The following is a 12,862-nucleotide window of genomic DNA, read 5'->3' as shown; positions in this document are numbered from 1 at the left end:
GTAATGAATTTTGATTTTGTTTGTTATGGTTAGCATGAAGCAACAATTGAAACCATTTAGTATAAACTATTTCCCTTTAAATATGTAATTATCATTTGTCTTTCATATTTTAAGTTTATTAATTAACTCTTCATGTTTTTGGAAGCATTCTTTCTTGGATCCCCTGCATTACTCGCTAAGTTTCAACTATAGCTTTTCTCTCAAATGCACTCAATACATGTAAATCAAGCAAATTTATTGCGTGGTATTTTTTTTATTTGACATTTTTAATAATTTTCTAGAGATAGGTGCCTTGGAGTCCTTAGAAGCAGCATTAATGCTATAATCAATAGATCTATATTCTTATCATGGGAAGTTATTCTATAATCGTAGTTTTCATATAACTCTACAATTTCACTTTAGGGGTGACGTTCTCTTATGCAGATATAGTGTGCTCATGGACTGATGCTTGATTTTATTATTATATACGTGTAGATCCTTGTCAAAACAGTTCCAATAAAAGAAGGCCACACATTGAGAATTATATGGCCAATTTCTCCTGGCATACGGCATTACAAAGAAGGCCCTTCAAGATATCTCAGTCACCTTATTGGGCATGAAGGAGAGGGGTCTTTGTTTTATACTTTAAAAAAAATGGGTAGGACGGAATCTTGTCTTCAAATTTTGTTTATATTTAATTTGAATATTTGCTATTTTTTAAAACTGAATGATTTATTATTTTTTTCTGAGGCTAACTATTTAGCAATAGTCGCCTAGTTTAATGATTAACTATATATCTATACTCCCTCAGTTCAAAGCTAAATCGCAACACACCAACTTTTAGAAGAGTTAGTAACCCTTTTTAACCCATACTTAGGCTTACCTTGTCAGGCCTTTCACCTCTCTATGAGCAGCTATGAGCAGGTCATCATCATTTGCCAACCCATCTCACACTAAATGACTTATTTAATTCTTTTTTTTTAGCATTATCTTATGATTTTTTGAAGAATTTAACATTTGTATGCACCTGCTATCAGTCAACCTATATTAACATGTCAACATAAAATATGAAATGTAAAAAATTTCCTCTTGCTATTTTATCGTATATCATATTCTAAAATAATCATAACATTTTAGTAATATAAATTTCATTTAATTTCCTTAAACAGGTAATTGTATAAAAGATGCAACAATTCTAATGACAGCGGCAATGTTAATGTTACGCTCAATATGAAATGCTTATATAATATCAGCCCTATGAATTATTTGCTTTATCTATTAGAAATTTAATATCTCACTAGAATTAAATAATCTTTCTCCTGATGAATTTCCTTATTTTTATTTCTTTGAGATCCTGTTCTTTCGTAAAATTCATAAAAATACCCAATTTTCTCTATTCATTAAAAATTATTAAATTAACAACTCAAAAATAACCTAAAATAATATTTTTACCTCGCATTTAAAGTTTTTAAGTTTGCAACTCGACAAAAAGTCTAATTCCTTACCTGAAAACCTAGCCTTCATCAGAATCCTTCTTCTTCTTCTTCTCTTCCTTTTCTTTTCTTTTTCTTCTTCTTCCCCTTGTCCTTAACTTCTTCTTCTCTTCTTTTTCTTTTTTTGTCTTTTTGTTTCTTTTCATCCGATCCTGCTGCTCTTCTCTGTTTCTAACCCAGGTGAGTTACGAGAAAGGGATATAAAGGGAGAATGGATAAATATTCTGTGGATAAGGATGCTTTGGTGGCTGGATAAATATCTATTTCAGTAAATATATGATTCAATATATTTACAATCCAAAACAACCTCTGCCATATATACTGTTTTATTACTTGGTTTGTATTTGTTCCAAATAATTATTTTTGCTATGATAAAAAAATAATAATGAAGGCTGAGTGTACTTCTTAGCTTGGAATTTTGTTGAAATATTGGTCTGACAGATACTAGCAGATTTACTGGATTTTATTTATCCTGATGAACGTATCTATGTGAGCAAGCAGCTCCTAGATTTCTTTAATAAATGGCTTGGGAGAGCCAACTTACATTACTGTCCAAGATTACACTCATCTGCTTAAAAATTTTTTGATGGAGCTGAGACTAGATTTACCATCTTTTTCTTGGTACGAATTGAGGTGAAATTTGTAATCATTGAGTGGGTTGAACTTTCGATCACCATAAGTTCATCTTGGAAGCAATATTTATTTTAAAGAGTAAATTGTCAAAATAGTCCTCTAACTATTTACATGGAGCCATTTTGGCCTCAAATTCTATGAAGTGCCAAATTAGTCATCACTCATCAGACTTTTTAAATTGAGGCTGAAATAGTACTCTGTGGGTGCTTTTTCAGCCCATATAAAGTGTTTGGGGACCCCATTCACTCTGTAATAGATTTTGGGACTAAATTGACTCCCCTGCAAATTGTCATGGAACTATTTTGACACTTTTCTCTTAATTTAAATTTTCCTTTAAAAATTACATAGCATTTCTTGATTTTGGCTAAAATATCATTTCATGTTGACTGGTTATGTGATTAGTTTATCCTACTTAATGAATCATATCTACCGGTTTGACTCAGCTTTATGAGAGGTGATCTGCTTGTTATGTTTGAAGTTGCATTTGGTTACTGATAGTTGGATGCAACAGCATTAAATTTTTTATCACATTAGTAGATACAATTTTTTTTCTTTCTTAAATCACGTCTAAATTTCGTCATGATTCGAAATTCTTTGCCGCTGTGATATTACCTTCACAGTCCATTTATATTACACTCTCAAACATCCCATCTTCCTCTGTGTGTAAAAATTGTAGGCTGGCTGACTTTATTCATGTTTTAAAATTAAAAAAATTATTTTTTTTCTGTTTAACTTGTAGGTTGGGCTATGAGTTTGAGTGCTGGTGAAATGGAATGGAGTTTTGACTATTCTTTCTTCTCTATTATCATTGAACTCACTGATGCTGGGCATGGTTTGTTCATTCTCCGACAACATCAGTTATTTGCTGGTTTTTCAACATTTGCGTGTTTAGCATTGCTTCATATGAGTTTTTCAAGCTATCCAATTTGTTCATCTGTGTAAAAATTTTGTCCCAGAGCATCATGAAGATGTCATTGGATTACTGTTCAACTTTATTAACCTCTTACAAGAATCTGGAGTTGCCAAATGGATTTTTGATGAGGTACTTGTGAATGTTGTATTTATGTATATAAGATAGAATTTTCTCCTCCTAGGAGAAATTCCATTATACCCCATTTTTTTCTGCCGTTGGGTCAACATTTGAATTTTGAATAGTTTCCTGCGTGAATGTTTAAGAAATTAATTGTAAAAATGGTGCTTCCATATAAAATTATGCTATTCATTAGGACTAGTGCTGAAGCCATAGCATCATTCTAATCTTCAATGTGATTTGATTTTATTTAATCAAACATTAAATTTCTCTCATTTTCGACCTTATAAGATACATACAATACTTTTCGATGATTATATGCCTCTTGTTTCCGAAGCAATATTAGATGACGAAACCATACACTTTACTGACAATGGATGCAAAAAGTCTTTCAAATCAACATGCAACTTTCATGGGTTATTCTCTAGCTCGTGTAGTTGTTATGATGCCCATCAAACACTCAATTTTTTTTAAGCTAAATTTGTTAGAGTGGTTTTCCTTTCGACAACTAATAGAGGATGAGATACGAGAGAAGTAAAATCTTTGAGGAAAGAAAGCGATACAACAAAGCAAGCCATAACATTTATTGTATAACTGTGTAATAATTCTCAATCAAGTTCCCTAATATAAGTTTAAAGTCTATTGTGTAGAATATCACTTACAATGCATTCATAGCATAAGTTAAACTTTTTATGGAAGGAAATACATGCAATGATATCCTTGTTTTGTATAAGTTTTAAAACATTTTAAAAATAAATAAAAACGCTCTAAACCTATTATGAAAGATAATTTAATGTTTATCTCTTTTAGGCTTCATTTCATTTGGTACGAAAGAAACTCTCTCTTTCCCAAAGAGTTGGAAAGTGAGCATTAGCGGTGGAGTAAAGATTGTGTCATGCACAATTCTGTGCTTCCCCAGACATATGCAAACAATTTAGTTTGGTAGTTGCGGAGATGGCCGACAACCATTATGAGAGATTACAAGGATAGTTGGTAGCTAAACAATTTGTGAAAAGTCTAGAGGTTCCTGAGTTAAATGTCAACACATTTCACTGGGTCCCTGGGTTGGGTCTCGATGTCGTAGGATGAAATATTATTCCGCTCTACCATCGAATCCCTTTATCATCAAGGCCAAAAACCCCAAAAAGACCGTCCAACTTACGATCTTGCTTGATGGTTTCACATATAGCTGTAGCTATACATGTGCACTTATGTTTCAGACATAAGCGCCTAAAACCCAAACCAAGAAGTAAGGAAAATAAACCGAAAAGCAAGAAAAGCAAAAGAAAATTAACCCGCCTCCAAAATTTAGTAAGGAAAGCCAAAGCGGTAGGAGGGTTGGCCTAAAATATTAAACCGATGGGACTCTCGAATGAGCAATGAAATGGGGGACGCTCCCCAATGCTAACTCCAACACATCTCTAAAAGACATATTATAGAAGACTCCAGGCCGCCCCTAAGCTTTCCCTAAAACTGCCAAAAGAAATTCTCATCTCTCTTTTCTTTCTCTGTTTTTTTTTATATTGAAATAAATTCAGCCCAAAGGTCGAAAAGGTTCATCTGAATTCTTCCAAGCATAAGGATTAAAATATTTCAAGCCCTCAATTTCATCCCAAACTAAAGCTTCCATGAGGTATGAAACCCAACACAACATCAAGGAACCCGCTGTTGACCTTACTTTTGGTTGACATTTAATTTTTCCTCTTTAGTAGCCTAAGGTCTAGCCATAGGATTTTCTTGTTGACTATTCCTAGAAAACTAGAAAAGGAACCATCACCTTTAAAAATTATAAACTCCTCTTTGCTCAACTTGAGGTTTCTCATATTGGTCATAACTGGTCATAACCTCTAGTAGTACTTAGTAGGTGAGGTCAATATAGAGTAGCTCGAGACGAGTTCCCATAGGACTGCTTGACCTTAGGGTTGAACTCGGATATTGGTCTGGAGCTGTTCACTCACTGTCACTCACTTTCACCCCCATTCATTCATAACTCCGAACCGAAACTCGTTGACTGTCATACCCCGATTCTTTGGGAGATTCATGTAGATGGTCTTCTAGACCCTCTAGCTCTAGGCTGGGGTTTAGCTAGCACCAGTACATAGATGACCCAGATGGAGATTCCGTTGGTCCATGGCTCAAATCAGGACGATTAGCACCTCAATTCCACCAATTACCCAATTTAGCCTTTTGTCCCCGAAACCAATTTGGACTCTTTAATTGACCTCCATTGACTCTTTAATTGACCTCCTCTTTAATTGACCTCCATTTGATCTCAATTTGCCTCAATTTGAATCCTAAACTCTTCATAACAATCCTACAAATTAAATTAAACCTTTAATTGGCCCTGATCAAGCCTCAATTTCACTCAATTTCAACCCACATTCAAAATTCCTAAATTTGTCCCAAATTGGCTATCTCCCCAAATTCCACCAAATTGAATGCCTAAACGCCAAAATTGACATCCAATTAATGTTGAGAACTCTTTATAACATTCCCCTATACCACTTTGAACCATCAATTTGGACCTAACCCAACCATAGCCTAACCTAGACCCAAGTCTAGCCCAACAACCCCAAATTAGCTAAATGCCCAAAATCCACCAAGTTGACTCTCCCGATCAACTCGAAATTACTTCAAATTTTTTCTAAACATCTCTTTACAACCAACTACACTATCCTGATTAATTGAGCTCGAACCAAAGTTTTGACGGGAATCGGATCGCGACGCGTTTTTGACCGGATCGTCGGCGAGGTTGCCTAAACGACTTCAGATGGCGAAACGGACTGCGTCGACGCGTCTGGAACGTCGATTTTACCTAGGTGAGACGTTCGTCGATGCGCCTAGGAGGGAATGAATAAAATAAGTATTGTAATAATAATAATAATAATATTATTATTATTATTATTATTATCATTACTATTTTATATCTAATATATTCCCCTTCCCTAATTCTTCAGAGACCCGTAACCTGTTTCGTTCGCCTGGCCCGTCTCTCGCCCGTCCCGTTAGGCTCCCGCGCTCTCGCTCGTCCCGCTCGCACGCCCGACCGTGGCACAACCCATCCATCCATTATCTCTGCCGCAAATCCTATTGTCTGCGAGATCTTCCCATCTGCCTCCCTCGAGCCGCCCGCATGAAGCGTCTGCTCTGCTCGTTTCCTCGAGCTGTCTACGATATTTCGATCATTTCCTCTCTTCCTTCTCCCATCTATATAACACTTTACGTAGAGCATTTTAAAGGAGCGAAAAAAGAAATTTTGAGAGGGAAGGAAAACTCTGCAAAAATTTTTTCTCAACTTCTTTAGTTTTTCGTGCTCGGGTTGACTTCCTCTTGCTGTTGGAGAGGAGTTCGAGCTAGGAAGTGTTTCTCTGAGGTTTTTTTTTTTATTTTGGTTCTGCATTAAGGAGGCACTTCTTCCCCTCCTCTATGCCTTTCTTTCTCTCGATTTTGATCGGCCAGGGCTGCTGGGAATAGTATTTTTGGGCGGGTCTGACATGCTAGTCCAATGTGCTTTGTGTTTTTTGTGATATTCACCATTCAAACATATGAAAGTAGGATTTTTGAACATGTTCTAGGAGTTAGTCCTGATTATTTGCTAGAATCAATGAAAATACATGTTGTTGACTTCCTTCTTTTTGCTTGAAATACTTGGAAGTGTCATGGTGGTAGCTTTGAAATGAGATTTGCTCATCTGGAAATGCATGTTGGAATGAACTATCAAAGCTCTTTATTACTATTACTCCCTTTTAAAATGAGTGTTGGAGATCTCGCTTTGCTTTTCATATATATATGGGGCTCGGTTTTGGTTCCTTGCGACTTTTCCTTGCTCGAAATACATGCTATAAGAAAATTTCTTTAATTTGGAAAGCCCTGTAACTTGCTTTAATGGCTTGGTTTAGCTTCTTGTGAGGCACCCTTTCTGCTCAGATATCTGTTGGGAATTGTTTGATGCTTAGAATATGTATTTTGGTGACCCGGACTTGTTCTTTATACCGTTATTCCTGTTTGAATCTTGTTTGAAATGAGTATTGGCTTCACATCTTGAGTTTTAAAGGCATGCGGATTTTTTTCTTTAGCCTTTGGATGGCTCGGTTTTGCCTTGGAATGGATGGAGCTTAATTACTATTTGAGGTGCGGGTGTTAATTTTTATTGGAGCTCTATTTTGGCTTTGAATGACTTGGTTTTAGCTTCTCGTGGGGCTCGGCTTTGCTTGTTGAGGTTCTTGGTTTTACCCCTGGGTTGCTCGGTTCCTGCCCACCTATTGAATTCATTTTTGCATGAAATTGGGGTGTTATTGGCTGCCCCTTCTTAAATATCCGTGCAGGTTCATCCCCAAATAATTTAAAGCTTGTTCGGGGCTCGGTTTTGTTGGTTTTGGCCCTTGCCCGAGAGCTGGTTCGTTGTGGAGTTTGGTCCCGTTTGCTTTGGCTCTTACCCGAGGGCTTGTTGAGGGAGCATAATAGCAGCTGTTAGTGGTGGTCTTTTTCTGTTGGTTGCCTGGGCCTTGGGCCTTAGTTGTTGGTCCTTTTGGTTGCCTCAGCCGTGAGCCTTAGCAGCTCCCCTTTTCCTTTTGGTTGCCTTGGTCGTGAGCCTTAGCAGTTGATCCCTCTCTTTGTTGCTTTGGCCGAGAGCCTTAGCAGCTGTTTGTCGACCCTGGCCGCAAGCATTTATGTGGTTTTAGCCGGATGATTTAATGCATATTTGATATAAAGAGCTTTTGATTAAGCCTGGAATTGAATTTTTTTATTTTGGCATGATTTTGGAAGTGCGAATGGCTGTCGTCCCTGGGTTACTTTCCTTTTGATCGAGTTCTGAAATCTGAAAGACTTTGAAAAGACTTTGAAATATTTTATTTTGGAAGAGCATAGGGTTGATCTAAATTGATATCATAAAGGATGTTTCAGAAGTTTGACATTGAAGTTGTGATATCGTTCGAGTGTAGGTTCGGGTGTGTGAGGATATGTAGTCAGTGGTGAAGCCATGTATACAGTTGTCACATTGACCTTGGCTCGTTTCGATTTGCTCGAGACAAGATTGGGAAGAGATACCCTCCTTGGGTTAGTCCACTTATAAAAAATGTGAAAGTGATATCCTTTTGGATTGATTCAAGGATTTTGGGGCCTCCTTTTTCAGATCTTTTCGTCATGAGTTTTGAGAGCTGATTCATCCTCCGTCTTTTCTAGTTTTAGGTGGTTCAGTTCCTCCTCTCTCTCATCCCCATTTTTATTCTTTTTTTTTCCTTGCTTCTTGGTTCGGTTTTCAGTGTTTTTGTCCGATATATAAGTGCACACGTATAGCCTTTTGCTATATGCGAAACCATCAAACAAGGTCGCAAGTGTCGCAAGTCAAGTATGTCAGTTTTGTTTTGGGGCTTAGGGCGATGATGACAAAGGCACGCCGGTGGTAGAGCAGAATGATATCTCATCCTACAACACTGAAACTCAATTCTGGGACCTGATGAACTGTAGGATGAAAGTATCATTCACCGACATAAGACTAAAGGGGGACCCGTACCTTTTTATGTTGTTGGTGGTCCTATGCCCGACGTTGTAATCGACTCGTGGAGAACTATTCTTTTCTTAAAATTGATAAGAATAGATACAATGTTTAATAAAATATTTTCACTAAAAAATTGATACAACTTCTCTTTTGTATGCCTTAAATCTATATGCATGCCAAAAATAATAAATTTTAAATATATATCACAACTTGGTTGTCCACCTGTTGATTATCAGTTCTGGGCCAATGAGTACCCTCCTAAGTTAGGTTTAGTATGCCATCTTTCTAGTGGAGTGTCTGGTGTTATACGTCTGGGTGACCGAGTATCCTTCGACGACCCTCGAGTACAAATATATATATTTGAGCCTAGCCCTAACCCGAGTGCTTGCGGTCCCATCTTTTCGGACTTTTTTCATATGTTTTATTGGAATTTTTGGACAAAACACTCGTGGTCTTTTCTTTGGGATTTTCCCAAGGTTTTGACAGTTTTATTTAAATTAACACCCGTCGATTTTTTCGAGTTTTCCGTCATGGATTATTTGTCGATTTTCCTCGAGTTTTCCAGGTAACGTTGCCTTTGTTGTTCACTTTTGCCTATACAATACATGCTAGCTGGTTCCTTAAATTCTATTATTCTACTCATAATTGCTACATCAATTACACTTAAAGGAGCAGCGGGCCTCCGAGGTATACATGTTTGTCTTACATTTGCAGCGCTTTATTTTACAACACTTTATTATTTCTTGACTACTGTGCTTTCCTTTGTTATACCTGCTACTGCCTATTTTGCACACTATACCTTAGAATAAGCGGACAGTAGTTGGTTTTATATGGGGTATCCGGCAGCAGACCGTTGCTCAACTATTGCATATACACTTAAAATTAACATCGAACTCGAAAGTGCTACGACGAGAAGCTTGGTGCTAGCTTTGTGGGCAGCACGACCATCTTCAACAGCAGTACACGTCTACACCAGCTAACCATTTCTTAGAAATTAAAATAATCCATAGGATTTCGAGATTGTTCGCCTAGTGCGACATAAATCCCCAACCTTTCTTTAGGCCTTTGTACAACTTTGCTGTACAATATAAGTCCTAACCTGTGTTAGGATTCTGAGGTTGTCGTCCGTCACGACCTAAATCCTCACATCTTCCAGGCTATTTGTGTGATCATTTCACATGAATATAAGTCCTAATTAATAAAATTGGCAGGTTGAAACACTTAAATAATTCCTCCTCGAAATTGAAGCCAAACCATAGGGTGGACTGAGAAGTCACTGAGGTTGTCATTCGAATCTGTGACATCCCCTAGTTCTTTCTTCTTTGAACTCTACAACAAAATGTTTCAAATTTGAGTAATTCCCGTTTCACATCTATTTGTCTTATTTCGTCGAAAAGTTCTATCCTTTGACCCCTTTGAAGATAATATTTCCTGACTTTTATCTAGAGTTTTCTTAGGTGACTTCGGTTATCTAAGATGTAATTAACTATAGGGGCTTGCCTTTATATGAAGCTTTTCCGAACCCAGTTTAATATAAACCCTATTTAATTCTTCGTATTAAATAGGGGAGATTGTTAGCAAATAAAACGGTTTCGCAGGCCAAACGAACGTCATATATTTCTTAGTTTATTTGATCGAGTTTCACTCTCAAGTATTGCGTTTATCCTTCGGGATAGATACAGGGTTTGAGATACAATGCTCTTTCATTTAAACTGTGAAAAACATGATGTCAGTTTGATTTCATATTTTTTTAAACTATATATATATATATATCTATACACACACACACATATATATATATATATATGTTGTTGGACATTGTGCTGTATTTGGGTTTAATTGCCTAGGATTTCTTCAATATATAAATCAAAATGTCTTTCAGAAGCGGATGCTGAGATTTTGATTCCGTTGACCGACAACTTCCAACGAGCTACTCTTCCAACCAAAATAGTGCCGACACCCGCACAAGTGCTCACGGCTAGGTACAGCAGGGAAAACTCCTGGCCAAGACAAAAAGGAGACCAACCCAATGCATTCGGGTAAGGGCAACAACCCACACGACCAGATCCCTATGTTTATAGCCAGGGACAACAGAGAATAGCTGAACAAGACAAAAGAAAACCGCAGGGATGCTCTTGGCTAAGGGAAGCAACCCACACAACCAACCAGCAGGTGTTCACTGCCACGGACAACAAAGAACGACCAAACAAAACAAAAGAAAACCATAGGGATGCTCTCGGGTAAGGGCAGCAGTCCACACAACCAAATAGATACTCACGTCTAGGGGCAGCAGGGGAGCAACCAGCTTAACCCCAACACAAAGCTCTCCAAAAGCCTCAAGAAAAAAGAGAAACCATGCATTTATATTTCAGATAGCAGGGAAGCAAAACCGAACCCCCAAAGCAAACTCCAAAAGCCTCCAAGAAACCAACTATTTCATCCTGCATATATTTCAAATAGGGAGGCAGCAGCAGGGAACAAAATCAAGTCCCCCAAAAACAAACTCCAAAAAGCTTTAAAAACCAAAATTTCTATTCAACATATATTTCGAACAGGGAGTAAAACCAGACCCCCAAAACCAATTCCACAAAGCCTTAAAAAGAAAACAAATTTTAGCCGCACATGTATTTCAAACAGAGAAAGTAGAAACAGGGAGCAAAACCAAGACCTCAACGTAAGAATCTAAAGGAAACCTCAGAAATCAGCTACAAACGTTTCGAAAAGGGGGGAGAAGGCGACAAAGATACACCAGAACAAAATCCCCAACATAAAATTTCCAAAAGCCTCGGTGTCAAACCAATACAGAAAGGAAAACCGCATCCCAGAGGGCTAAAATAGCCTCTTGAAATTTCAATATACTAGTATAGATGTGATAAGAAAGAACATAAGGAAGGAGCTAACACATATATAAGGATTGAATCATGCCTTTGGTGAGCCTACATTTCCAGCTAAACATCTTAGAGCATTTAAAACAAGCCCAACAGTATGCATTTAAACTAAAGTCAGCTAAGATCCAACAGCTAGCCATGATTCCAACATTAAATACCAGCCAAGACAAATAAAAAATCCGACAACTAACAATGATTCTAGCATTAAATACCAGCAGAGACAAAATGAACCACCCTACGCATGCATTCCCCCCTTTTTCTTATAGAGAAGAGAAATTTGTGCACAACCCCTGTCAAACGGAGAAAGAAGGCAGGGGAAGAAGAAAATGGGTACCTCACTCGAGCCTTTGCAAACAAAAAAAGAGAATCAGAAGGCTTCCCAAATAGCAGGCTCACAAGCACGAGAGGCGATTCCGGCAGAGTCTCCCCCAAACTCTCTGTTCGTAACCCCACAACAATCCCCTCCCATGGGCTTTTATAGGCGCAGAAGAAGAAAGAAAAGCTCGCGGGACTTACCTGGGCGAAGCCACCTCCAGCAGAAAGAAGACCGCACCGCAGCCAAGGCTACAGAGGGAGGAAATATCGGGAAGGAGGGATATTGCCACATTGTGACCTAGGGAACAAAGGCGCCAGAGTCAACTTACCCCGAAAGAGCTTCCCGCGCAGCAAGACGAAGCAGAAAATGCTTTGGGAAGAAACGACTCAGGCAGAGAATGTCAAGAGAGACGAGGTCAACTCCTCATTACGCGAAGGGAGGAGACCAGCGAGAGAGGAGCTGCTAGGGCTCAATCCGGGGACGGAACCAGGGGGAGCCGCGAGCTAGGGATTTAGGCAAAAATAAAAGACACACCCCCCCGGCTATATAATAAAAATATATCTCCTCCATAATATATATGATATTTAAATTCCCTCGATTTGCATAAAACCATATCGAAATGGGTGTTCTCTCTAGCTAAATTCGACATCCTGGACACGCCGGCGCTATCCATTTCGTCATTTGGGGCCGCCGGGATGACTTCGTCGACAGTCGGGTCAAAAACGCGTCAAATTCAAATTTCTTTAAAATTATCACTGGTGATCGATCGGTCCAGCAATTGATTCGGGTTTGATCGGTTGCGAAGCCTTCTCCTGGTGCAAGTGACGCGAATTTTGGTAATGATCTGTGATATTTGTGATCGTAAGTGTGCGCGGACGACACGATGAGTTTCCTAAGGCTTTAAATCCTATGGGTACTCGACTCGAGCTTTCTTACGCTGATTTTATTAGACTCAACTAATTGTTGAGGATTTAGAATCAGCCATATGAAACTGCAAGGAGTTAAGAAGTGACTCGAATATTC

The 12,862-nt window shown here is 38.2% G+C and overlaps 1 protein-coding gene across 1 annotated transcript in view; it reads left to right on the top strand.

Annotated features, from left to right (window-relative positions):
- The window catches only part of LOC110029154 (insulin-degrading enzyme-like 1, peroxisomal), an 80,433-nt gene that overhangs the window by 16,725 nt on the left and 50,846 nt on the right, over positions 1 to 12,862 (top strand). The window contains exons 10-12 of the mRNA XM_020731311.1: positions 475 to 637; positions 2,845 to 2,937; positions 3,062 to 3,147. Of these exons, the coding sequence (XP_020586970.1) occupies positions 475 to 637; positions 2,845 to 2,937; positions 3,062 to 3,147 (342 nt within the window). The remainder of the gene's footprint in view (positions 1 to 474; positions 638 to 2,844; positions 2,938 to 3,061; positions 3,148 to 12,862) is intronic.

This window comes from Phalaenopsis equestris, unplaced genomic scaffold (genome assembly GCF_001263595.1).
Source record: "Phalaenopsis equestris unplaced genomic scaffold, ASM126359v1 Scaffold000552, whole genome shotgun sequence".
In the NCBI taxonomy this organism is placed as follows: Eukaryota; Viridiplantae; Streptophyta; class Magnoliopsida; order Asparagales; family Orchidaceae; genus Phalaenopsis; species Phalaenopsis equestris.
The sequence above is the reverse complement of the archived record's forward strand: the minus strand, read 5'-3'. Positions and strand labels throughout refer to the sequence as shown.